The sequence below is a fragment of the Phyllostomus hastatus genome, unplaced genomic scaffold (assembly GCF_019186645.2).
Source record: "Phyllostomus hastatus isolate PE091 unplaced genomic scaffold, TTU_PhHast_1.1 phas_scaffold_387, whole genome shotgun sequence".
Lineage (NCBI taxonomy): Eukaryota > Metazoa > Chordata > Mammalia > Chiroptera > Phyllostomidae > Phyllostomus > Phyllostomus hastatus.
The window spans coordinates 301,283-328,184 of NW_025334027.1; the positions used below are offsets into that span (position 1 = coordinate 301,283).

Genomic DNA, 26,902 nt, shown 5'->3' on the forward strand with positions numbered 1-26,902 from the left:
CACGGGCCAGGGTGTGCTGCTCAGGACTTCTCCACACCAGTAGCCAATACTGCTGTCCCTGACTGGAGGGTTCTCTGGCTGCAGCCACCCTCCCCTTGTAACAAGGGCTCCTCCGTCTCTGGCGGATGGGCCCCATCATTCCCGGCGTCCCCCAAGCCTCAGAACACAGTTGGTGTGGAGGCTGCCCAAAGGGATAAGACGCAGAGCACGTTAGAGCACCTGCTGCTGGGCGCCTGCTGGGACGGAAACGCGCGCGTGTCTTATCAGGAAGGAGGGAGCCTTCCCCAGGCAGCGCTGGGTGCAGGGAGGGTGGGAGATGCGCCGGCGCTGGCCGTGGTGCTGACCAGCCCGAGCACGCCCTGAGGAGCAGCCCGCCAGCTCCACCGACAGGAGCGAAGTTGAAGTCCCAGAGTTAGGTGTTTACACAAAGTTGGCCTAGAAAAATGAGTGGAAACTTTCCTGTAATTCCCAGGCTTTCCTCCTTTGCCTCCTGGAAAATGCTAGTGATTCCCCTTCAAGGGCCTGGAGAGCCTTATTTTGGGCCCAGCTGTAAGACACGCCTGCCTGGAGAAGACCTTCCCTGAGACACTACCAAGGAGGGCAGTGTCTCTTTCAAGAAATCAGATTTTTTCCATCCCCTGGAGCGTAGTGACTGGGGAGGGGGATATCAGACCTATGGAGCTGCGTTTGGCTGTGTGCCCGAGACAGAGAAGGGGGCATGCCGAAACAAACCCGGGGGAGCCCTCAACACTCTGCCCCCCAGTTCAGGGGGTCTGGGCCCAGCCGAAGGCTCTGCCAGTAGAAGGTAAGTATGGCCCCAGGCAGTCCCGCTCTGCCCCCGCACGCAGCCCTCGCCCCCGTCCCACTCTCCCAGATCTCTGAGGGCGGCGGCAGGCGTTCCATAGCGGGGGCTGAGGACTGGCCTTCATATTAGAGCGAGGCTGTCGGTCTTCCTGCTGGACTCACCACTGAGATGTGACACCCGCTCTCTTCTCCGGGGTCCTGGTCTGCGCCTCCTGACCACTGCCTGTTCCCTCCCTTCCAGCTGTGTTCAGGGAGCCCCAGAGCTGCCTGTGGAAGGCCTTGGATGTGTTCTGTGGTCTGGAGCCAAAGCTAGGCCATAGACTGGCTCCAGAAGAGGTGGCCATGGAGAAGATGAAGAAGCTCGGTGCCCTGTCTGAAGAGCCCGAGCTCAGTGACATGTGGGAAGGGACGAAGCACCAGGACACCCTGGAATCCCCATTCTGGAGAAGAGTCATCAACGTCAGTGGGTTGTTCTTGATACTGGTCACAGTCCTGTGCTACATCCTCTACCACTGAAGCTGCCGGGGCCCGGGGCCGTCTGGGGTGAGCAGGCAGACCGCTGCCTCTTCCAGACTCGCTCGCCTTTGAGGGGAGGAAGTGCTTCCTACCGGGAGACCCACGTCTGTGGGACCGAGGACCACACTAGTGAAAACGCTCCATCACTGTCCCTCACCAAGTGCCACCAGCTGCAGGGCGTGTGTGCTGAGGGGCAGAGCGAAGTCCGTTCGCGTTGCAGAGACTATGCAAATGAGAACATCTGTTCCTTTACAAAATGAGTCATTTTCTCCAAATGACTCTACTGCGTAAACACTGACTTTCACTTTAAATTGAATTTTGGCTTTTTATCTCTGCATGTTCCGGGGATTTTCACTTGTGTTTACTGTCACCATTTCTTTCCACACCCAGCCTTCTTTGCCCTGTCCCCCCCTCCTTCTTCAGTGTGTGCCCCTGCTGGCAAAGGTGCCATGCAGTGTAAGCGCCACCCCCGTGCTGGGCTTCCTACCCCAGGCGTTGTGCCCACTGACGGCCACTGGGCCAGCTGGAGCCAAACCCACCTGTGGACGGAAATGTGGGCTCCTGCAGGCCGGCGGAGGGGCTGAGGAGCTGAGGCGGTCTGTGCTTAGGGAACAGGCCGCACCCCCTCAGCACACCCTGCTGCTGCCTTGCCAAGCCCCTCCCAGTCCCTCCCCGTCTGCAAGCTTTTGGGATGTTATTGGGGGTTGTTGGGTCCAAGGGTTCATTTCCCCTTCACTGTCAAACACAGGCTACTCCTGGGCAGTGTTTCTACAGGTCCCCCTCCTAATTCTTCTTGGACCAAAATAAATGATTTGTGTCTTTAGAAAAAGTTTTGAGTGCCTTGAAGTAATTTGGGAAGACCCACCGGCGTCCCAAAAATCACACTCTGAAGACGCACTAACGTGCCCAGCTCCTCGTCCCTGATTTAATCCTTCGGCCAGCATTGTTGAGCAGCTATTACGTGCCCAAGAGCACATGGCCTGTGGGGGAAACAGAATGAAACACCGGGGGAGTTCAGGTTCCCAAAGCAGGTAAGGTCTGCAGGTCCGGCCCCTCCCCACCCAAGTGGCTGCCAGCATTGACTACTGTTTTCCTGCCTGGGCCAAGAACATTACCATATTCCAGCCACAGAACCACCCTTGTGGAAGGACTAAAATTAACCGAATCTCACAGGGCAGGAGACCGAGGCTAGGCAGGGGGTCCTGGTAAAGCCGGAGTGTGCTGTGGGCCCGAGCAGCCCTGTCTGACACCGAGCCAATGCCGGCCCTCCACGCATGCAGGGTGTGCACTGCAGGGGTGCCCAGCAGGGAGCCCCACCTAGCCTCGGGGGTCAGGAAAGCCTCCTTGACTGAAGAAGGAGGTCAGTTAGCTGGACAAAAGAAGAGAAAACCCGTGGGAAGACACAAGGCAAGAGCTCAAGGCATGTTTGAGGCCGCCAAGACACAGCCTGTGCAGAGGAAAAAAACGTGAGAGATGAGAGGACAAGGTAGGCAGGGGCCTGACCTGCGGGCTTTATATGCTGTGGAGTCCTAAGTCCCTGGGAGCTTTGGAGGGGAAGTTACAGGGTCAGAATTGCTGGCTGCTGCAGAAAGATGAAAAGGGGACCAGGACACCCAGCAGAAGGCTTTTAGAGCAAGGGAGCACGTTAGTGGCAGAAAACTGAAAAGAAGGGCAGGGTACCAAGAGAAGCCATCTATTAGAAGTAACAGGACTTTGGTGATGAGACTTCTGGAGAGCGGGCCAGGCGTGACTCTGGCCTGAGCACACGGCGAGGGGCACACCGACTCCAAAGACCAACCACTGGAGAAAGAGCAGGTGTGGGGGGAAAGGTCAGGCACTGTTTGGGGCCTGCTGAGTTTGAGTTCCATGAAGATTCTAAAAAGGCGTTGTCGAATGCCCTTTTCTGCATCTATTAAGATGATCATGTGGTTTCTGTCCTTTATTCTATTTATGTTACATTGATTCATTTCATATGCTAAGCCACCTTGCATTCCTGGGATAAATCCCAGTTGGTCATGGTGTGTAATGCTTTTTAAAAAAATTTGTCTGCATTTGGCTTGCTAACATTTGGTTGAGTGTTGGTGTCTACATTCATAAAGGGTGCTGGTCCGTAGTTTTCTTTTCCTATGATGTCTTTGTCTGGCTTGGACATCAGGGTAATATCAGCCTCGTAGAATGAGTTGGGAAGTGTTTGGGAAGGATAGTTTGTGAAAGATTGATAATTCTTACCTGGAGACACTTAAGGGTAGATGTTAAGTTGGATACAAGGGTCCAGAACCCAAGAGAGGCTGGGGCTGGAGACCCAGATCTGGAGGGAGGCAGGCAGCAGGCAGGCCTAGCTGAGAAGGGAACCCAGCAGAGGAGGCCCACGTCAGGCAGATGAGGCTGGGGGGGAGGGGGAGGAGGCCCTAGAAGGCAGCATGAGAAACGCCCCTGGTCATGGAGGGAGAGAGGGCTCCCAGGGAAACCGGGAGGGCGCAGCTGGAACCTGGAGGGGAGGCAGCAGCCCGGGAAGGGGACGCCTGCACCTGGGCCTCGGCAGCAGGGAGGCCGGAGCTCTCAGGTCAGAGCCCCTGGGTGAGGCGGCAGGGATGGAGCCAGCCTGCTGGGGGCTGTGGTGAAATGGGGACCTGAGGAACCGGAGCCCCTGGAGCCCCCTTTTTCCTAAAGGAAATAAGGTTTCGCCTTACCGGGACCCGTTTTGAGAATGAGGCTCAACCTGACCCCAGCTGGGCCCAGCAGCAGCCCGTCCTTTGCAGAACGAACACACCCTCTTGGGACTATTTGGGCCAACCCTCTGATTCCAGGGACACAGACCTCTCTGTGCTTCTTCCAGGAGAGTGAAGGCCGCAGTCCCTGAAAGGACAGCCAGCCGGCCGGCGCCCACTGGGGAGTTCTGGGTCTGCTGATAACGTTTTCCCTAGGAGGGGCAGGCATGCCGTGAGGTTCTGTCCCACAGGACAAATGGCTGCTGGGGGGGGATGTAACGAGCAAGACCTTGTTTGAAACACGGAGCCTCGAGAAGTTCATGGGCAAAGAGTAAGGCTCTAGCTCAGCCCGGACGAAGGAGTCCAGCCCCAGTCCTGCGGCTTCTCCAGCTGAGGTCAGAACTGGCTGGAGGTCAGTCCTCCTGCCAGACCAGGCAGGGGTGCGGGGGAGGTTAAGGGGTCCCCGAGTATGCCTGGACCCCCCTCCCCCTGGCTCTCTGGCCTCCTTAGCCAATTTCTCCTTGGGGGAGAAGCAAGGCAGGTGAAGGCACAGGTGGAGGCAAACCAGACCCAGCCAGGCTGACGGCAGGGGAGGGCGGGTGGGGGGCGGCGGCCTCAGGCCTGCCTAGAGCTTGCTCAGGTAACTTCCTGCCTTTAGAGGAGAATGCGGCTGTTTGGAAGGAAGACCCTAAGGAGCATCCCTGTCTGGACGGCTCATCGCCGGAAGGGTCTCTTACAACTCACCCTCCTCCAGCAAGAGCGCCCGTGGGAGACCTCTTTGACCTTGCTATTCAGTGTAGGAAGGGAACAGCCTGGCTGAGCAGGGCTGCCTGTGCCCAGGCACACCCCAAGGGCCTGGGCGCTCCAGCGCCTGGAGCTTCGGTGCTGCCTGGTCCAGCTATGTTTCCTCCTCTGACCCAAGTCCCTTCCCCCCACCTCTCGTCTTTGGAAGGCTCAGGCCTGCCCTCTGCCTTCTGAGAAGAAGCTTGGCCCCCGCAGGGAGCAGAACTGCCTCCCGTGGGCTCTGTGTTCAGCCTGTGCTGCCTCACCTGGCCACCTGTGACCTGGTCCTTCTGGGCTGGCTGTTTCCCCTTTGGCAGGGGAGAGAGAGAGAGAAACGTGACCATGGCCCATGAACATCAAGAGACGTGCAGACCCAAGAGGAAGAAATCTGGCCCGTTTATTCAGGCGTGGACCTTATCAGGTCTGGCCTCAGAAGAGGCTCAGGGTTTCCACTCAATGACTTTGATGGCCACCTGGGCCGCCCGCCGCACAGCCTCACTGTGGTCCAGCTCCAGGCTACGGAAGATGGGCACGTGGGCCTGCAGGAACTTGCGGCCCTCGGGGGCCTCCGCCAGCATGGTGAGGGCCTTGATGGCGTTCAGGCGGGCCTTTGTCAGCCCCGAGCTCAGCAGGTTCAGGAGCGGGCGGATGGCTTCTGCATCCAGGGCCGCATACTTCCCTGTGGGTTACCAGCACGGGCATTCCCGTGGGGGCCTCCGCCCCCTGCTCGTCCCACCTCTGGCTTGCATGACCTCGGGAAGGCACCGCCTGCTACCAAGCTCCCTGCTTCACCCCCATGCAGGCCCTCGCACCCCCTCTGCCTCCAGCCCAGGTCAGACCCCATCAACTCTGCGTCCCCTGCCTCCTAACTGGCTTCTCCCCTTCCACTCGGTGCCCACTCCGAAAGCCAGTCCTCACGAGGCAACACGAGTGGGCTCCTAAAAACTGGTATCCAATCATTTACTTATGTGGCAAACATTTCTTGAGCACCTACTGTGCACCAGGCACAAAAGACAGAGAGCGCCTGCCTTCGCAGCACTTGGAGTCTACAGGCGCACAGACGTTAATGTGGGAAGTAGACGCCTCTCCCGACCCTTCTCTGCCTCATCCCACCCCCACTCCACCTCACCTGCTAAAAGATGCAGCTGTCCCCTGTCGCCAACCTTCCTGCCCTGAGTACTCCTCTCTTTGCCACTGGGACCTGTCCAGCCCCACCTTTGCCCTGCTGACTCCCACTGTCCCTTGGGTCAACATCCATGCCCCTCCCATGGGACGGTTTGCCCCTGTCCGGTACCCAGTACAAGTAGCACTTCTCCCCCATGTCATTCATCAGTCTGCCCCTCCCACTAATTATAGCACCAAGGCCAAGAAGTCTGGGTTCCCACCACCCAGCACAGCTCCGGAGTGCCAGATCCGGGAAGAGTGGCCCGACATCCCTAGGTTCAGCCAATGCCCAGGCCCCCAGGAGCCCTCTGTCCCCTAAGAGCTGACATGGGAACCCTGGGTGGAGACCCGGCACTGAGGACACCCCGCCCCCGCCCCCACCCCTTGGCCCGCATCCTCACTGCACCATCGAAGTGGGGTGCGGACTCCAGGAAGGCCCCAACCTCCCTCCCTCTGGAGTGTCTCAGATTCCACCGTTGGGGTCAAGTGGGGAGTGGCTGGGAGGCCTCGGGGCTGGGGTCTTTGCAGGACGCTGATGAGAATCAGAGGCCCAGCAGTCCTCTGAGGAACTGTAAGAAAGCCTGGGACGTAGGGCTGGTGCAGGCGAGGGCGGGCCATGGGAAGGGTCAGACAGCTTTCAGAGGTCACGGAAGGTGGCCTCATGGGGGGATGGGCTGCCCTGGCCTCCAGGTGGGAGAACCAGCCCCAACCAGTCCCTCCTGCCAGCCCCGGGTTTAGTGACAGCATGCAGAAGCCTGAGTGGCTGGAAGTCCCAGCTTGAGGAGATAATCTTATACTCTGAGCACCACCCCCAGCCCCAATTGAGAAAAGTAATTTCAATCCAGAAATGCCATAGAAGCAAGGGGACCAATGTTTCCTTAGGCCGCAGGATAACTGGATCTCAAAAGGCAAACTAATCAATCCCAGAATCATGGCTCACAAGAGGCCTGGGATGGAGGCAGAAATGCCAGGCCCAGGGAGTAGCCTGGAGGGAAGGGTCAGTGATCCTGATGCGAGTGACCAAGTGGCCGTGGCCAGGAAGAAGAGGGCAGGCGAAGCCCAGGACCCGAACTTGAAAGGACTTCAACAGCAGTCCGGATGTACTTTGGCAGGGCAGGGAGGTGCGAGATGAGGAGTCCTGGAAAGCTGGCCAGGACGGCCAGCGTGCTGGGAGGCTGCGGTGACCTTCTCCCCCACACGTTAGCTCCCGTGCCCACGCAGGGGATACCTCCCACCTGCATACCCAGCCTGCCGGCGGCCTCACCTTCAGTGGTCACCGTGGCATACATGAGGGCCCCAGCCGCGTTGGCCTGCACTTCCTCCACCAGGTCTCTCAGCAGGTGCACCAGGATGGGGATGACGTCATATTGCCACACCTGTCTCTTGCCCTCCAGAGGGATGCTAGGCCAGAGAGGGGACAGCTGTGTGGCTTTGCTTGTGGGTAGGAAGGGAGCAGAGCCTAGGACCGCCCCCCCCACACACACACAGGGGGATGTACAGAAAAGGAACTGTGGTGGGACCATCCCTGGTTGTCCGGGCCCACCCACGGCCTGGCTCCCAGGGTGCAGGGGAGCACTGCTGTGAGGTGTGAGCCTCGTTCCTATGCCCAGAAAACCCGGGGACTTGGCCTGGGGCCACTGAAAGTGAAACCACCCAGGAGCCAGCGGGTGATGGAGCTTTGTCCTAAGGTCTCGTGGGAAGAAGACACCAGACATAAAACAGGGAGACTCATTCTGTCCCCGTAAGAGCCCCAGCGGCCAGGACAGGCTGAGCCACACACACACAGCAGCCACCTTCAAGCGAGATGACGTTTTTGGTCACCGTTCACCCTCGCATTGTATGGAGCTGTGAAAATGAAAGTGGTGGACTTCCAAAGAGCTTCCCAAAGTGTGAGGGGGCCAACGCTGTCCCCCAAAAGAGAACGGTTTCTTGAGCCAGGAAATGTGGGCCCTACGGGAGAGTCACAGTGCAAGTTCCTCCAGCAGCGAAGGGCCCTGAGCTGCTTCGTTGAACCAGCCTTCCCCAAACGTTGCTGCCCACAGGACTTTTGTGTTGGCAACACCCTTAATAATATCTTAAAAGACACAGGTGCCCTGCGTCCCAGCTGGGGAAGCACAGCTTGGCCAGCCACTGCCTCTGACATTGTGAGGCCGAGGAGCTGTTGGACCTGCTGAGGCAAGAACAGTTTTCTTGCCTCGGAGCCCTGGACCCTGGCTGTGGGGGACAGGGGCAGGGCTCTGGGGGGCCGCTGCCCTACATACTGTGAGACGTGGAGCAGCACCCGGGTCTCTACCCACTCTAGGCCAGGTGCTGCGTATCTCCGGGGTGAGGGGAGTGGGGCGCCAAGCTCCCCCTGCTGTGACCCCCGGACCTGCTGCGAGGCCAGGGGCAGCTCAGCGGGTACCTCTCTCATGCCTCAGTGCCCGGCCCAGGACTGACCACTCCCGCCCTCCCTGCTCCGCCGGCACAGCTGGCCGGGCCTCACCTGACAGCAGTGAGTGTGGCGGCCGCTTTGGTGCGGATGTTGTTGTTGTGACTGAGGAGCATCTCCTTCAGGAAGGGCACCGCACGGCTGGCCAGCGCCTCGTTGGCGTCCTCCAGCAGGCAGGACGCCAGTGTGTCCAGGAGGATCTCCTGGATGCTTTCGTGCTCTGTGTGCAGCTGCAACACCAGGGAGGGGATCAGGCCACTGTTGACGATGCCCAGGGCCCCTGCGGGACAAGAAGTAGCACTGAGGGTGGGCTTCCATGCCCCCTACCCATGCTGGGCGTCACACAGGGGCAGGTGGGGAGGGTCCCGCAGAGTCCTGCAGGAGGCTGGACAAGACAACTTGTGAATGCCCCCACCGCTGGACGGGGGGACTGGGCAGCCACAGGAGGCTGTGGGCAACAAGTGGGGATGGGTGCATAACCACCCGAGGACCCGGGAAGGTGCCAGCCTGTGATAGCCTGTGACTCCGGGGCATCACCCTGAAAGCAGCGCCTAGCAGCCACCACCTCTTGGAGAGCCCAGCCGCTCACCGCTGGGGAACCCAGGCACACAAGGAGCCCCGTCCCTTCCACGCCCTGCACCACAGGGAAGCATTGGGCGGGGGACCAGCCAAGCTCCTCCTTCCCACCTGCAACATCTCCAGCCTGCTAGAGACCCTAGACCAGTCTGGCCAGCCCTTAGGGATAGGAGGAAGAGCTTGAAGTGAGGTCTGAGGGGGAAGATTCAGAGTGAACAGGCCAGCAACTTATCTACCAAAGGGCTCTGTCCCCAAACAGAGGTGAAAGGAAATCCAGAGATTCTGGTCAAGGGTCTTGAAGGGGCCTGGTGCCCCAAGGGCGGGGGTCTACATGGCACAGCTGGGGTGCCGGGGCTGGGAGGAGCTCAGCGGGTGAGCCTCCCTCGTGCAGGAACTCCACCTCGCTCCTCCCAGCCTCAGTCCCCCCGGGGGATGTCAGTGTGTGGCTGCCAGGAGGAGAACCCAGAACTGTCCCAGATGCCCCCCTCGGGGCCCAGTCCCTGTGCGCGCAGAGCAGCACTCCCGGGGAAGTGAGCAGGGCGCCGCCAGGGAGGGCAGCCCTTCCCCGTGGCACAAGGGCGGCCCTCGCTACTGCCCTGAAGCCCACCCTCTCCCCTGCCTGCCCATCAGCTCACACCACGGGCCCCCACAGAGGTGGCCACGGGTAAACACCTTCCTCTTCCACCCTCCCCGGCTAAACCCTCTAATTTACTCCAGAGAGACAAATAAACAGGTTAATTAGCCTAAAGGTCTCTGAGTGCCAATTAGCACCAGGGATTTCCTCTTTGAAGACATCACCCCTGTCTTTCTACCTCACTCTCAAAGGACATCAAATGGCAGCCCCCAGGGAGAGCGGGGCGGAGTGAGAGGGGCGCAGAGGCCAGGCAGCAGGGCAGCGGGTCCAGCGGCTCCCAGGCGCCCTGGCCGGCTTCTCACTGGGCCGGTGGAGCAGCGCTTTGCTCTCAGGCCACTCACGACAGGAAGAGCAGTCTCCTACTGCTCAAGAGTGCTGCTGGGCTTTTTAAGATAAAATACACACAGAGGAAGGAAAGGAGGGAGGAAGGAAGGAAGGAAGGAAGGAAGGAAGGAAGGAAGGAAGGAAGGAAGGAAGAGAGGGAGGGAGGGAGGGAGGGAGGGAGGGAGGAAAAAAGGTTGGACTCCTCAATGTACCAGCAAATGAACCTCTCTGAGCCTGGCTTTCTCATTATTGACATGAGCCTGCCTCGTGGTGGGGGGGGGGGGGCTGTGCAGTGCCAATGGGGCAGCGGGTGGGAACACGCTCTGTGTAAGGGACGGTCACTCTATGCCCTGGACTCTGGGCCTAGCACAGCAAGAATCTCCCAAATTCCACCAACACTGGGTCCCGGCCAGAAGCAAGAGTCTATGGGGCAGGGACGAGGGGAAAGGAGTGGAATGCCAAGAAAAAAGCCACACGGTCCCTGCCCTGCAGGAGTGCCTGTCCATGGTCCCCACGAGCCACCTCTCCGGCACGCCCGAGCCTCACTCCCTGACGGCCCTCCCTTCCAGACGGACCTCTGACAGGTGCACACCTGGGCCTCCACCCCTGCTCTGCCTCCGCGTGCTCCCTACCTGCCCCAGGCCTGGGTCCCTCTCAGCCACAACCTAGATGGCGCCCCCTCAGCTCACAGTGGGGAGGTGACAATTTCCCTTTCCAAGGATTTTGCTGGCTGATGGAGGGAGAGGGTTCCTAGCCAAGGGCACCCGAGCAAAGGCCTAGGGGTGAGGAGTCTGTGCATCATCCAGTCAGGGCTTAACTGTGGCCCCCTTTGCCCCGGGGTCTGACCTTCCTGGGAAAGCCCAGGGAGAACGGCAGCTGCTGGAGCCACAGGCTGGAGCGGGGTGAGAGGCCGCTCACAGGGAGGGGGTCAGAGTCAGAAGGTCGCAGTGTTGGAAGTCACCGCCACTGTGCCTTGGTGAAGAAACGAAGCACCCAGACAGGCAGCTCAAGTGCCCAAGGCTGTGCTCGCAGTGGCCGGCGCTGGGCGGGGCCCTCAGGTCCCCGGGTTTTGCTCCTCAGGTGTTTGCCTTGGTCCTCTGCTCCTAGAAATGCTGAGCACCGGGACCCGGCTTCTTTTTGAGACAGAGGGAGAAGATTAAAAATAAAATGTGTGCCGGGTGTGCCTCTCTGCTCGTTCACTTTGCTTCTTTTCAGCTAAAAGGAGAGTCGCAGCCCTGGCTATTTATAACTAACCCAGATCTGCAATGGTTTGTTCGAGAGTGGATGTTGCGGGGGCTAGTGCACAGACCCCAAGAAGACAAACTAGAGAGACCCCCACCTGGCCCGCCACAGCCTGGGAACTGGCCAGCATGGGTTGGGGGAACCGGATAGGTGGAGTGCAGAGCCTGGTCAGCCAAGAGGGGGCCATCATCAGAGGTCCATAGACAGTGAGACATCCCCCCCCCCACCCTCGGGGAGTGAGAAACTAGTGGGAGAGTCAGCCAGGACCGGCCATCACCGCTCAGGTAGACACAGGTGTAGATGAGGGATTCCAGGGTCCTGGGGCTCTTGGTGTGCAGGAAGGAAGACCCAGGGGAGCTGGGCCTCAGGGGGCAGAGTGGTGAAGGCACCAGCCACCAGTGTTTGGGAAGGGTGCTGACTCAGAACAGCTGGTGTGCCCGGATGAATTTGGCGGCTGCTGTGCCAGAAAGCTCCACTGGGATGGAGGGTCGCAATGTCCATAGCCCGGTCCCCGACTTCGACTGTGGCTTGGTCATTTCCTCGGGGAGGAGCTGACACCACCTCGATGGGCTACTCCTCGGCCAGCTGTCCCTGCTGGGTTGTAAGGTGTCGGACAGACTCAGTCACCAGGGCCCTAGCCCTCTTTCTACCACAGAGCCCCGGCTGTCGCCTCTGGTTCCGTTGTCCTGGCCAGTGAGGACACAGGACGGAGTGTTGGCCCCAGCCCTGGGGACTACATATCCATGCCTGGTGCAAAAGGCCACCACAACCCAGAGTGACCACCTGTCCAGCTTTAGCCTTGTGTAGCCCCCATGCCCCGATCTCCTGGCACACTGACCCCCATCTGTGCCTGCCTTTGCTCACACAGCCCTGCTCTCAACAGCACATGACACGGCTAACCATACCTCCCTTCTCGAGACACTCCCTCCCCGTGACTCTGGGACACTCCACTCCCTGGTTTCCTGGCCACCTCTCCAACTGCTTAGTAAGTGCCAACCCTTCCTCCAGCCTCTTTGGCCCCCCTCCTCCCCTCCCCTGCCAGGACCAGCTCCCCTCCATGGCTACAGCCACCACACTGCCATCTCCTGGCACATGCTGTCACCCAGTGACCCCTCAACCCTACCCTGAACCTGACCTGCTGCGCTGACTTCTCTGCTTTATTCCCTCGGGCTGACTAGCTGCTGTGTTATTTGATTCTGCATATTAGGACAACACATACTCTGGGAACGTGCCTCCTGCCAACAGGAAACAAAAACTGCCTCCCTCCCTCCCCAGTTCAAAAAGCTAACGCCAAAACTCCCAATCGATGTTTCTCTCCCTCTCTCTCCCCTTCCCCCTCTCTCTAAAATCAATAAGTATGCCCTTGGGTGAGGAATTTTTTTAAAAAAACCTCTCTGATGGGTCTCAGGCCAACGTCCCCAGGTCTGCACCAGAGCCATCCTCCTGGGGTGACTGTTCCTAGCACGACAGAGCCTTGTGTTTTTGTACCCACACGTGCTCACTGGCTCTAGCCACACGTGTCTTCTCTGGGTTCTTCCAGGCCTCGTGCCCCTTCACACCCATTGCCTTCCTCACCTTGGCACATGTTTCTCTCCCGCCCCCAGTCACCAGCCACTTCCACTCCTGCCCCGTCCCAGTGCCCAGTGCTTCCCCTGCCACATGCCCCCAGAGCCCCGGTGGGTATCCTCCATCAAGCCTCGAACAATTGGTGGGTTACGTTCTGCTGACTGCCTGTGTCCCACAGACAGGAGGGTCCAGCAGGCAGGGCTAGGTCGGCCTAAATCCTAGAACTGTACCTAGCATGGAGACAGTCATCAGTAAGGACTGCTGTGTGAAGGGTTACAATCATTGTTGATACCGTGTGAACTCTCACTTCGAGGGGGCCACCAGGGTCAGGTGAGGGAGGTGGCAGCCAGCCCCCTTAGGCCCCTCAGCGGGCTAGCCGCTGATCTCACACCTGCACCGCTGTAGAGGGTCGTCTCATGCCTGCCTCTAGGTTTGCCCCTGCAAGCAGCTCAACCCTAACCCCTGACCCTGCAACAGAATGTCCTCTCATTCATCTCTGAACATGCGCCAATGTGCATTCTTCCTCAGAGTCACCTTCTAGGGACAGTCTATTGGTGTCCCCTTTTGAGAGAAGAGAAAACTGAGGCTCAGCCAGATAAGCCACCCAAGGGTGCACAGGTAATAGCAACAGAGCTGGGCCTGTGCTTCACCTGCAGTCCCTCTCCCCTCTAATCCATCCTAGGACAGGGCCTGTGTCACTGTCTTCCTGGTGTCATACCTGTTGTCCTCTGGGCAGAGGCCCAGACTGACCCAGCCTGCTGCTGAGGACGTGCACACAGAGGAGCCCTGGGCTGCTGCCCACATTCCTTTGGCCCTCACTGGCCACCTCCAGCTAGCACTGTGCCAGGTCTAGGTTCACCTCTGGATGCCCATCATCGACCTCTGTCCTGTCCCTGTTAGCTCAGGCAGCCCCCTCAACTGGCCAGCCATAGGCAGGGAGTGCAATGGTCTCCGTTTCACAGGAAAGGGATCATACCGGAGAGGTCCTGGGATGATGTTGACATGCCACCATGTCCAGCTGGCAGAGCCAAAGCCCTGTCCCTGTCTTCTGACCACAGACCTGGATGGGGTCCAGCACCCCATCTACCTCTGCCAATGGTCAGCTCCAGTGCTTCTATGCCCATGAGTTGGGGTGTTCTTTGTTAAGATGACCACGACAATATACAGTGATAGGCCCGGTGTTGGCTGGGAGCTTCTGCATTTTACCAGGGATGCTCTAGGACATACAAAGCTTCAGGTTACCAGGATGGAGATGTCTTTTAACCATAGCAGCGAGGGGGCTCCTGGCTGTGAGGCCCACAGATGGGCTCCCGCTGAAATTCAAAACAGAATTTGGCAGACTGCCCTCGGGTGCATTTTGCTGAGCATCCCAAACCTTCTGCGAGCCTCTTTCCCAAAGGCGTCAGTGGGACCCTAGCCTTTACTAGACTGGCTCCCTCTCATCTGTCTGGTGGAGGGGGACAGCTCCCGGGCCCTTCTCTGTCCACTCCCTCCCAAGGCAAGCTTCCGTGGCCAGGCTTGCCAGGGACCCTGAAAGGGGCAGGGAGGAGGTCAAAGGATGACTAATGCCGCTCCCAGCGCTGCACAAACCAAACCGTGTGAAGCTTTAAGGTTTGCACAGCCCTTTCACACATTCTAGCGGGCTGTCGCGACAATTCAGGGAAGCGAGTGCCACTAGCTCCACTTTACAAAACAGGCCCAAATAGGTCAGTCGGTTGCCCAAGGTCGAGGAGCTCAGAAAAGGCCAAGCTGAGTTTGATTTCAGACCGAAGGAGGCGAGCGGGGACAGGGGCCATCCACCGCTTGGTCTCCGGATCTGCAAGAGGCGATTCCACTGGGTGGGTGTCCAAAGCTCTGGGTAGTGGGGTCCAGGGACGCCTGCACCCGTAGCGCGTGCCGGACTGCGGCGCGCGCTGAGCTACGGCCCCGCCCTTGCCCGCCTCCGTTGGGCCTCGGACGCGTCTGTCAGCCACTTATACCCAATGGGCAGGGAGCCGGCGCTTGTGGCGGGGAGGTGGCGCCCGGCGCGTGGTCACCGGCGGGCGCGCAGCTCCCCCTCCCGCAGTTGGCCTGGCAACGAGCTGCGCTCGCGGCTCCGCCCCCTGCCGGCGGCGGCAGCGCGGGGCGGGTGGACCCGCGGGCGGCGGGGGGCGCGGGAGAGCGGGCGGAGGGAACCAGGGCGGCCGGAGTGTGTGCGCCGCCCGCGGTCCGGTCACGTCCCCGCGCGGGCGCCGCCGCCCGCATAGTGCGGAACGAAGGTGCCGCGGCCCTTGTTTGCCACCCCGCCAGCCCGCGCTGCCCGCGCCGCCCGGAGCAGCTCGGCGGATGCACGGTGCCGCGGCCCGGAGGTGAGTGAGTGGACCCCACGGCTGGGGCGTGCAGCTGAGCCTCAGGGGGCCGGGGGCGCGGCCAGCGGGTCTACCCCACCCCCACCCGGGGCCCCGCCCGGGCCTTTGTGCCGGGGATCCGCCCGAACGGAGGGTGCCTGGCTGGGCGAAAGGGATGCCCGGCCGGGGCGTGGGGCGGCGAGGGTAGAGATGCCCGTGAGGTGTGCAGAGGGTGGCCGAGGGCCTGGCAGGTGCTGGGGAAGGGGCACCGCCGGACCAAGGAGCGGGCAGGAGGTGGAGGCTGCGGACCCAGGATGGTAGACAGCAACTGCTGGAGATGCCGCACGGCGCCCCCGACCCAGCAGTCGCTGGTGCGGAGCAGGGCCCGGCCAGGCGGCTTGCGGGAGCCGCGCTGAGGCAGGGTCTCCCTCTCGGGGGAGCAGAGAGGAGGCGACCAGGGCGGCGGGAGCATCGACGCGTGGCCTTGGCTGAAACGGAGGAAAGGGCCCCGGAGGCCTGGGCCCGAGGACTGACGGCTCAGTTTTCGGTCACTGCTCTTGCAGCGAGCAGGTTGCTCCGAGGCATTTAGAGCAAGATGAGTATCGACCCACTGCGATTTTGATATGTTCCTGGCTCAATATTTTTTTCCTTAAAAGGCGGTGGGGGTGATCGAGGGGAGTGGTGTGAGGGCCTCAGGGCTGGGGCTCGCGATCATGCCGGAGATCGGGGGACTCTGCCTTCAGGGCGGTGCTGAGCCTCTGGGTGACGGCAGGAATCTGCCTAGGCCGAGAACTGGGGTTCTTTCTGTCTTACAAGGATGGAAAGGCAGTGCAGACCAGGGCTCCTTGGAGTCCGTGTGTGAGAATGGAGGGACCTGCCTGATAGGCGAAGTTGGCTGGGGTTGGGGAGGCAGCCCAGCCCCTGACTGGCTTTTTCTGCCCAAGTGATTTCCCTGCCCTGGGGACCAAGTCCCGCTGCCTTGGCTCTGTCTGGAGGTGGCTCCTTGGCCAAATTCGATTAAGCAAATATTTACTGAGCTTTTGTTCCCTGGAGGCTTGGAGCTGGGGTGGGAGTGGACTGGGCCTGCCCTCCAGGGACTGACTCACCACTCCACAGGGGAGCAATGTCTCTGTTCAGATAACCCAACCCTGAGTGTGGGTGCGAGGTCTCAGGAGGGACCTCAGAGACATGGGACCTGAGACGTGACCCAATCTAGGGTCAGACAGGCCCGTGGGCAAAGTGACATTTGAACTGGAGCTTGAAGAACACAGACACAGCTGGGGAGGGCATTGCAGAGGGGAGAAAATGGACCCAGACACAGAGATTGAGCTCGGGCAGTTGAGTGTGGCAGGAGCAAAGGGGGTGGTTGGCAAAGCATGGGAGGTGTGGCAGCAAAGGTAGGGGTGGGGGAATAGGGGCCAAGGAGCCTGGGAGAAGAACCCCATTGCTAGTCGGCTGTGGCACTTTCAGTGGAGGTTGCAGTCCTCTCCTCTGTAAAAGGAAGCAGGTGTGTGACCCAGGAGCTGGGGTGGGCCTGGGAAAGAGCTTGAAAGGCTTGGGGTGGGGGGGCTCCTTGCAGCCTAGGATTGCCTTCCAGGCACTTTATCCCTTGAGCCAGGCGAAGGAACTGTGTGACCAATCAGCTGGCCCCCTTCTTAGCAGGGTGGAGGATGATGTTTAGAGCTGCTGTCCCTTTGGGGTGTGGACGTCAGGAAGCAGTAACCGTGGAGGCCTGGGATTCTCCATGCCAGGGCTGAGGGAGTGGGGGCGGGGGGCCGGCCACGCTCCTGCTCAGATGGAGTGGTGTGCCTTCGGCCATGAGACACTGGCGCTTGGTTTCAAACTCCTATCGTGCTTTCCTCTAGTGGACCTTGGTTTTCTGAGACAGAACGTGAGTAAGACGTAGTCCCTCCCCCTCGGAAGGCCGAGTCACCTTCTGACGTAGATCGGCTTGCTTGCTTGCTCCCAGGGATGTTTTGCTCTCCCTCTGAAGAGGCTGTTTGTTACTCATCTGTGTTTCTTGATCCTCCCAGCCCCACCCCCAGACACACACCCACTTTCAGCTTTTGGGTGAGGCCCAGGTTGCTGCAGCAGGAGCAGGCAGCCCACCTGCCCTCATGGAGGTGCTTCACTCTGTGCCTGCCGCCCGCCCTGTCCTGGGGGCCTGCCATGGACTCTAAATTTGGGACACAGGGAATAAATTCCTCCCTCTGTTCCGGCTGCTCAGCTCTTCTGTTTCCTGGAGTCCGGGAGGAAAAGTGCCTCGGTCTGGATCTCAGGAGCTTCTAGGGCAATCCCAGGTACTCTGGGTAACCAGGTGGACTTGGTAAGGCTGCCCAGGGCCCCTGCAGAGAGGCTGGTGGCACGGAGTACTGGATAGCAGGGAGGCTGGCCTCAGACTCAGGGCGTGGCCTCCGAGTGGTTGTCCTGTGTGTGCGTGTGCTGACAGTGCCCCGGGCCTTCCTCCCTGGACGTGAGGACGAGCGGCCCTGCACTGCCCCATGCTAGCCCTCAAGAGATCTCCTCCACTGTGCAGCGGGGGCGCATTCTCGCCAAGGCTGGCCAGGGTGGGGCTCACAGGAACTCTGAAGGAGGCAGATTAGCACACTGCTCTCCCACAGCCCCCAGGAAGGAAACCTCTGGGGTGACCGAGTCCCCAGAGGCAGGCCTCCAAGCACCATGGTTGACAGGAAGGAGGGCGAAGAGAAATGGACAGGCATTGAGGCAGATGCTGTATCAGCCCCAGGCAGGAGCATGATGTGGTGGCCTGACACAGCTTGTGCAGACTGGGGAGGGGGAGAGGGCAGGGCCCCAGGTGAGGCACCAGAAGGCCTGGGTCGGAACCTGGTCACGCTGCCCCCGGCCCAGCCCCGTTCTGTCGGAGCCACCTTGTCCTCAGAGCCCAAAGTTCCTACACAGGTCCCCCCGCCCTCACGTCTGGCCCTTGTGAGTTCACAGGGACTGCCTGATGGGTCCAGGAGCACAAGGGTAGAGACATCAGCCCTGCGTACGGAGCCAGAGAAAAGCGGAACTTCACACACTTGGTTCATTCAGTCGTTCCTTGGGCTAATATTTACCAGCACCTGCCGAGTGCTAGGCACTATGCCAGGCACAGGGATACAGCAGGGAACAGAGCAGACCAGTGTCCACTCTTGTGGTGCTCCCATCCCACGGGGGGAGGCCGATACAACAGCTGTGCAACTGAATGCCAGGTAGGATAGGTGCCGCGGGCGGGAGGGCGGAATCTCTGGTGGAAAGACCGTGTTGGCACAGTGCCATGGCAGAACCATGGGAGAGCCAAGTGGCTGATGGAGAAGAGCACCAGGAAGGGGATGGCAGGTGTGAATGCACCGAGGCCCAGCAGTTCTGCTGGAGGCCCCACCAGAAGTCCAAGTGGCTGGAGCTCAGTAGAGGGTTGTGCTGGGGGTGGAGCACCATGGAGCATGCCAGGTGGGGCTCTGCAGGCCCCCCTGAAGCTGGAGCCCAGGGTAAGTTTGGAACAGAGAGTCAAGCTAATTACACTTTTGAAAGACCTGTCTGGCTGATGGGCATGGAGGTCAGACCAGAAGGCTGTAGGGGAGGTTGCGGCATTGCGGGGAGGAGGCAGTCGGCCCCGTGGGGTGGGAGCAGTAGAGGCAGTGAGAGGCAGTCTGCTGGAGAAGAGGGGGAGAGAGGAGCTCTGGGAGCCTGAGGCTGGCATTGGCCGAGAAGGAGGATGCGGACTCATCCGTGCAAGGCAGGGGACTAGGAGCTGGGTGAGAGCCCTGGTGGGGTGCGGGTGCACGTGGGAGTCAGGGGGAGAACAAGTGTGGGGACAGAAACCCGGAGTCTTCGGCATCAAGCGTGTGGGAAGCCAGGGACCAGCTGAGGACACTTGGGGATCGAGGGTAGGGGGGACCAGGAGAGCTGAGCTGGGCCTCGGGGCCTCCGCCGCCCAAAGTGTGAGCTGAGAAAGTTATCCAGAAAATCCTGAGGAGGACTGGCGAGCAAGGGAGGCAGGAGCATAGTCGAGGTGGCCACTCAAGATGTGTGCACTCCCAGGAGGGTGCGTCCCCCGCAGCGGACACTGTGGTAGACCTGGGGTGCACGGGGACTGTGCAATGTGGGCTGGACAAGCTACGTAATTGGTAGGGCCCTTGTTCAAAATGACTGAGCATTTGAAAGCCTCGACAGCAGAGCATCACACCAGGTGTGAGGCCCTCTGTGACTGCCCGAGTTCACGCCTATGATGCCTGGTTGGTGGTGGCTGCAAGGACCGTGCTGCCGGCCCATCCCCCTCTCCCCCCTTCATCTGCCTCCCTCGGTCAGGTGGGCTGCATTTGGCACCTGAGGCCACCAGGGTGAGTCAGAGCCACCCTGCCCGCCTCACCCTGGCCTCCTAAGGTGGCTTCTCCCCCCTCTGTCCCGTGACCCCCCACGGTCTCTGGCACAAGGCACAGCTCGAGTCAAGGGACATCGAGTCCTGTCCTCAGGACCTGGGCGAGCGCAGTGGGCACCTCCACACAGCAATGGCTTCCTTGAGTTCATCTCTTTTCCAAAGGAGCCTGCCACATCACAGAGTTTTGAGTTATTTGGTTCTAAATTAAGGTATAACTCTCTTTTAGAGACGTCCCTGGAGAATCCATCAAAAAGTGTTAAGAAGCGAGACTGAAAAATCACGGTGCGGGGAGGGGCCTCACGAGCCCTGCGGGGCCCGTTCCCTCCAGGAGCCTCCAGCCAGCAATCGCCCGTCTTCCCGAGGGCCTGTCCCGGCGGTGCAGGTGGTGGTCAGAGCAGGCCTCTCGGGGAGAGACCCTGTCCCACTGACCACCCTGCCCCCGCCCTGGGAGGGAAAGCTGTCAGACAGGGTTCCCTGGGTGGGGTGGGAGGCTTACGCCTTCATCGAGGCTGCGTCTGTGAGTCAGGGAGGTCACAGTCCATCATGGAGGAGAGAGGACTGGATGTGCACGTCGCCCCCGCCCCGGCCCCCTAGCCCAAATGCAAATCCAGGCCTTCGCAGGCGGGCAGGAGAATCTGCAGCTCCAGACTGCAGAGGGCAAGTGCCTCCCGGGGTGGGGGGTGGGGGGCGAGAGGGGACGGAAACTCCCGATATCTCCCCAGAGCCAGCCCTGCCAAGAAGGGGTCTATTTTTACCTCAGTTTCCTCCTCACAGTTGCAAAGACAGACTTGGGAGATGGGTGGCCTTCCTGAGTGGGTGACTGACTGGGCTCCAGGGAAGGCGTCCAGAACCCTGAGGGCTTGCTTCCCAGCAGCCCGGGGCGCCCACCTTCCTACAGGTGGCGCACTCCACCGGCCTGATGGTCACCTGGACGGGTGGCCCGGGAGGGCTGGCCGGCCTGCTCTCAGGGCCTGGCCCTGCCTGGGGCTGCCCTAGACCCTCAGTCTTTTCACTGGAAGGGCCAGCCTGACCCTGGAAGCTGCCCTTCTCACCAGCAGTTCTCGGACAGGGCCCACCCACATCCTCCGGTGTCCAGGAGGAGGGTCCCGACCTTCTGGTTTTGTTTTTTCTTCCTGAGGTCCGTCCAGGCCCTCCATCTAGAACGGCACCCGTGTCCCCACCCTGGGGCCCTGTACTCCTTCCTGCCTCTGTTTCTCCCCTTTAGTACTCGTCACAGTGGGACCTACCCCCTGTCTTACTCATCCGTGTAGGTTATCTCCCCCCCCCGGCCCCCGCCCCAGCCTCGGACCTGAACGTAAGCTCTGGGAGGTCAGGACCTCCGTTGGCCATTCACCACAGAGCATCTGGCCCCAGGGCCCGGCCCCTCCTGCAGCAGGGCCTCAGGAAATGGCTTCTGAAGCGGGGTGCACACTGGCAAGTAGACAGGCCCAGTGTCACCTGTTGAGCCACTTCCACTCGGGGGTCTGGGCTTGCCGGTGGCTGTAGCCCTCACATCAGAGAGCAGCTCCTTCAGCTCAACCCTCCACTCCCGAGACGTTATGCCTTTGGGTGCCAAGAGGTGTGTCTTTGGGTCTAAGCGTTGGCCAACGAACTCAAACCACCCACGTTGGACACCACTGGGTAGGTGTCGTCAGGCCCGACTGCGGTTCACCCTGGAGCCAGAGGCTGCTGGGCTCCCCGGCTTCTCACACGGCCACACAGGCCCAGGTCCCCACCACCCGGAATCAGGTACCTTGGGCTGACACCCGGCCCCTCGGGGACGTGGAATGGATAGGCAGGGCCTTGGTCAACCTTAGGGAACCGCATGGTCATGATGTACAGAGACGTGTCCCAGGAGACTATCCTGAGAGGGCAAGGTACCATCCTGGCGGTTGGAAAGGGACATGGTACCCACAGTGACCACGGGAGGTGTAGTGGCCTTTCTGGACAGCCCTGTGCCCCAGACCAGCTCAGCAGGGCAGCTCGGTGCGGGGGAAAGGGCCCCGGGCAGAGTCGGGAGACCTGGATCCCAGCCTCGGCCCTGCCTGTGGTGCTGATGCTGGGGAATCGTCTCCCCTCGCTGGACCTCAGTGTCCTCCACTTTAAGTTGGGCTGGGTCAAAGGCACAGACAGTTTTTATTTCTTACACTAACTCTGGAGCAGCTATCCAAAGCACACAGTGTTGAGAAGGATTCTGAGGGTGCGTCATGGCTTGGAAGGAGAGCAGTCGTGGTGGACAAGTGATGCCTGCAGCAGGTAGGGGAGGCAGGGCGTGCTTGCGGGTGCGGCGGGGGGGCGCTGTCCCGCCCCTCCTGGCCCGCCTCACTCTTGCCTAGCAGCTGCGGCTCATCCTTCCTCTCTCTGAACGTGGCCCTTCTTTCTGGACACGCACCCCGACCCCAGACCAGGGGAGGACACGCCCTCCCTCCTCTTCAGTGCTTCCCCAGCAGTGTCATGAGCCATATGGCAACTCGGGCCATCAGTAGATGTCTCTTCCCACGGCGGCCTCTCTCTGTGCCCTGAAGAATGCGTGAGCCTTGTGCTAAGCTCTGCTCAAGCACAGAGAAGCCCGCCTGGAACCGGGAGACCAGACAACCACAGAAACATGCTAAAATGTGGGGTTTGGGCTCTAAGCGTTAGGGCAGTGAGGACGGACGGGAGGGGGGCTGTGAGCAGGGTGGGGTGGCAGGGAGGTGACCAGGCCAGGAAAGGGGTGGTCTCCACGTGATGAACCTTTCTCTGCGGCCATCCACCTCTGTTCTGGGGTCCTGCCCATCCTCTGACCTCAGCTGCCCCGGCTGTGTGGCCTCTGGCCTGTCCAGCCCATCCCCTTGTGCTTCTTTGTGGCCCCATGGAGCGACCGCCACCACCCCTGTCGGTGCGCGTGGGCTCAGTGGCCCTGTTGGAGAGCTGGGCTTTGCTCTAACGTGGTGCCCCCCTCACCCACCCTGCTGCCTCCGATATGCTGTGCAAACATATTTCCCGATGAAATGCTGGGAAGAAAAATAGAGTGTTGCCTCCATTATCCAATTTCTGATTAATCAAACTCTCTTTGTCCTCGGCCAAAATCTATTCATTTCCCTTAAACACTGGGCCAGTGCCAAGCATTGATTTCCTCTATGATAACACCATGCACGCAGCACACGCACACACATCCCAGCCCCGCCCCGCCCTGTAGCGGGGAGGAGGGCACTGGAGCACTGACAGGGCCGTCCTGGTGACCTCAACACCACCTGCCTCCAGGAAGCCCCACGGCCGCACTGCGCCCACCACCCTTGCTGCAGCTCCTGGAGTTGCATAGCCGGTCTTGGTCCCTGTGTGGCCTCAGTCTTCAGGGGTGTTAGCCTTCTCTTGCTAGCTATTCTGGGGCTCTCCTGGGCAGGGAAAGGGATGGAAGACCAGTGCAGAATGAGTGGGGGGCAGGGTGTGAAAGTTGCAGCCACTGTGGCCGCTGAGCTGAGGACTGGAGCAGAAGGGTGATGCGGCTGCGGGTGGGCCAGTGTCTCTGGCATAGGAAAGCTGGAGCTGGGCGGGGAGGGTGAGGGCTGGGGCTTGTGAGCAGGCCTTGGGTAGGGATAGCGGCATGCTTTCAGTGGCAACAACAGAAGCCTGGCCCTGATGGGTTTACCAGATGAAGGAACATTCCTGGGCTGGGGGTCTGGGGCAGGGCAATATCTGGGTCTGCCCAGGCGAGGCGGGAAGCAGCCACACATCTACCACGTCCATCTGGGGGAAGGCCAAGGGCCTTTCTAGAAGACTTCCCAGAAGTCCCAGCTGTCTTCTCCCTGCACCAAGTTGGTCCCTCCTGCCAGGTACTTCCAGGCGCATGGGACACAGCAGTGACAGACCAAGAGCCCCTGCCCTGTGGAGCTGGCATTCTGTGACCATGGGGAGGGGGGTGGTGAGCACAAACACGTTGTGCAGCATGTTAGAAAGCAGTGACACTGGATGTACAGCGTGTGGGGACAGGCAGGGAAGCCGCCATGGAGAGGCCCCTGAGCCTTTGCCGGGAAGGAAGGAGTGCCTCTCTGGACCGAGCCTACCTCCCAGAGGAACAGCCAGTGCAGAGGCCCTGAGGTGAGAGTGGGCGTGGACTCAGGGGGCAGCAAGGGGACCACTGCAGCAGGAGTGGAGAGTAGAGGGAGCATGGGGGGAGGGGTGTCAGTCAGGGGCCTGTCACAGAGCCCCGGGGGACTATAGCTCTAAACTGAAGTGGTAAGCCAGCTGTGGGAAGGTTCGGAGCACAAGAGGGGTGCTCTACCTTATATTTTTATAAGGATCCCCGGCTGCTGGAGGGGGCACAGAGTGCAGGACCTGCGAAGGAGCAAGGAGGCTTACGAAATCGCTGTGGTAATCCAGATTGGGGGCAGGTGGGGGTCCGGGTAAGTGGTTAGATTTGGACACGGGGCCCCCCTGGCCTGAGACACTGGGCTGTCTTAGAAAGGAGGTGGGGAGGGGGCAGAGGGCTGGTGTGCTGGGCATGCAGTAGACAATGCCAGTGTCCCCGGATACCCTTTCCTGCTGGCGCACCGCTCCCCCACAGTCACTGCTGTCTGCTCACACGCTGCACCACCTCCGACAAAACTGCCCTGGGCCCTCAGAGGCCCCTCTCCTGGAAACGCCTGGGAGGCCCTGCCCTTCCAAGGTGGAATGCATGGATTTCATTCATGCTCCGAGTGCCCACGGGATCAGGCCAAGGGAAAGAGTGGCTGAGACCACACCTTTGCCTGGTTCCCTTCCTGGCCCTGCCCATTATGTCTCTCTCTCCTAGACCTGCTTCCTCAACCAATCAGGCGCCCAGGAATCTCCAGCTCTGGCTGTCCTTCTCAAGAACCCCATCAGGACAGGGTCAGAGGCTGGTGTAGGCTGGGAGATTCCTGAGCCCGTCAGGATGGGAGGACCAATGCCAGCCACTGAGAGTGACCCGGAGCAGCTTCCAGTGCAGGGCCCCAGGCTGCCTGACAACACGCACGTTCCTGGGCCCTTCCTCAGGCCTGGGCGGGGGGGGCCAGGCGTAGGCACTTCTCTTTGAACCACACCAGCCTGGAGACTCAGCTTCCCCAGCCTGCAGGCCTGCGTAAGTGCAGAAGGCTTGGGGAACGGGCTGTGGTGAGAGGCAAGGATGAAAAAGGTACCCGATGAGAGGGGATGCTCACTGTCCAGGTGGGAAAGACAAAAAGGAGCTGCTCGGAGGGAAGGAGGGGCTTGGGGAAGGAGCCAGGCACTCGACTGGCCCCACAGAGTCCTCACCAGAGAGGGTATGGCAGGGGGTAGCCACCGTGAGGGGTTGGGGTCCCGCACTCAGAGGCAGGGGACAGGAAATGGCAAGGCAGCAGAGACCCAGAATGGTTAAATCAGGTCCCACCCAGCCCAGGGGCCCGACTGATAGCCACCAGCTACCTTCACTACGGAAACTGGGGAACCTGGTTCCCCCTGAGGCAGGGCCCCTCCATTTGGACCTTAATGAAGGCTGCACCGCCTCTCTGTGTAGTGGTGCCTCCTTCCCCTTGTGTGTGGAGCCTCTCTAGTTTTATTTACTTACTTATTTACTCCTGGCCTGATTTCCCCAAGTCAGTGTTCCTCAGACGATGCTATCGCATCTCTCCTGCTCAGCCTTGGTGGCTGCGGACATGTGGTCGAGGGTGTCCTGAGCCACAGGACTCCATGGGGCCACAGGGCAGAGCCTCCCTGGTCATCTTTAACAGGACCCCAAGGCGAGAGGCTGCCTCGCTGAGGCAGAACCACCTGTTAGGGCCGGTCTGCAATTGGGACACTGCACGGCTAATCCTGGTCCTTCTCCCATCTGCTTCAACTCTGGCTCCAGAACAAGGAGGGGGCAGAAAAAGTAGGGCTGCTTTTAAGGGGAGACCTGCTGTGGGTTTGCTGGTACCAGGCCAGTCAGGCTGGTTGTGGGGCCCGGATAAACTAACCCAGTGGCTAGGGCCCTGGTGGCTATGGAGTGGCCGCAGAGAGCCCACGGATGCAGAGTCATGTGTCCCCGGGTCCCTTTCCTGCTGGCACACAGTCAGGAGTGACTTGCATATGCACATGCTACCGTTTTTCCTCCCAGCATTAGCAGAAACTGTCGTGATAAATGAAATGCAAAGTTATTTTAAAGCCTTACAGGGACTTCCGGTTAAGACGGAGGCATAGGTAGACACGCTTCGCCTCCTTGTGCAACCTTGACAAGAGTTACAACAAAACCTCAAAACAACACCCAGAACTGTCAGAAAATTGAATTGTATTTGAGTCCAACAACCAAGGATTTAAAGAAGCTGCATTCATCCAGATGGGTCGGAGGGGTGGAGTCACGGAGATGGGTGGAGAGTGAGGAGACTCGGTGTGGTGCAGAGAGGCAGCAGTGGAATGGTGGATAAAAATCTGGAGGAATACCTTGGGAGTGAGTGATCCAGCCTCAGGCCAGACTGCATAGCCTAGGGTTCCAGAGCCCTGAAGATATATTCCCATAACTTCTGGATTTAAAAACCAGTGGGGGCTGGGGTGGCAGAAGAAACTGCCAGCTTTTCAGGAGACTCCATTTAAAGGGCCTGCAGAGACTTAGAACGTGTGCAAGCCCACCCACTCTGGGATTCACCACCAGGGCAACAGCTGGAAGGGTGTCAGTCGCATATGGGAAGTGTGTGACGTGACTGGAAACAGGGTAAGTGCCAGGCAAACCTCCAGGAGCCAGGCAGCAGCACTGCCCCATCTCCAAGCCCTCACCCCACACGGAGCCACAAAGTGATGAAGCGGGTTTCCCCACCATGGTGAGTACCTGAGGCTCTGCCCCATATAACTTAACAGGTGCGCTGAAACGAAATCAAAGCAGTTCTACCTAACACACAGAAACAAACACCAGGAGGCTGCCAAAGTGAGGAGACAACGAAATATGGCCCAAATGAAAGAACAGAACAAAACCCCAGAAAAAGAACTAAATGAGATGGAGATAAGCAGCCTATCAGATGCAGAGTTCAAAACACTGGTGATCAGGATGCTCAAAGAACTCACTGAGTGTGGCAACAACATAAAGGAAGAAGTGAAGGTCACATTAAGTGAAATAAAGAAAAATCCACAGGGGACCAACAGAGAAGGGAAGGAAGCCAGGATTCAAACCCACAATTTGAAACAGAAGGAAGAAATAAGCACTCAACGAGAACAGCAAGAAGAAACAAGAATTCAGAAAAAACAAAGATAGTATAAGAAGCCTCTGGGGACATCTCCAAATGTGCCAACATCTGAATCATAGTGATGCCAGAAGGAGGAGAGGAAGAGCAAGAAATTGAAAACTTGTTTGAAAAAATAATGAAAGAAAGCTTCCCTAATTTGGTGAAGGAAACAGACAAGTCCAGGAAGCACAGAGAGTTCCAAACAAGATGCAGCCAAAGAGGACCACGCCAAGACACATTGTCATTAAAATGCCAAAGGTTAAAGATAAAGAGACTCTTGAAA

At 59.6% G+C, this 26,902-nt stretch overlaps 3 protein-coding genes across 3 annotated transcripts in view; 2 read left to right on the forward strand and 1 right to left on the reverse strand.

Annotated features, from left to right (window-relative positions):
* Window positions 1-2,020, forward strand: part of LOC123806588 (sodium/glucose cotransporter 1-like) — a 63,093-nt gene extending 61,073 nt beyond the window's left edge. The window contains exon 15 of the mRNA XM_045819801.1: window positions 1,046-2,020. Coding sequence (XP_045675757.1) covers window positions 1,046-1,320 — 275 coding nt within the window. The 3' untranslated portion in view covers window positions 1,321-2,020. The remainder of the gene's footprint in view (window positions 1-1,045) is intronic.
* A 3,231-nt stretch (window positions 2,021-5,251) lies between these two features.
* The window catches only part of RSPH14 (radial spoke head 14 homolog), a 75,829-nt gene continuing 54,178 nt past the window's right edge, over window positions 5,252-26,902 (reverse strand). The window contains exons 4-6 of the mRNA XM_045819901.1: window positions 8,461-8,686; window positions 7,240-7,376; window positions 5,252-5,490 (exon numbers count right to left, since the gene is read on the reverse strand). Of these exons, the coding sequence (XP_045675857.1) occupies window positions 5,252-5,490; window positions 7,240-7,376; window positions 8,461-8,686 (602 nt within the window). The remainder of the gene's footprint in view (window positions 5,491-7,239; window positions 7,377-8,460; window positions 8,687-26,902) is intronic.
* Window positions 14,831-26,902, forward strand: part of GNAZ (G protein subunit alpha z) — a 53,585-nt gene continuing 41,513 nt past the window's right edge. Inside the window, exon 1 of the mRNA XM_045819900.1 lies at window positions 14,831-15,096. The gene's annotated coding sequence lies outside the window, so the exon portion shown is untranslated. The remainder of the gene's footprint in view (window positions 15,097-26,902) is intronic.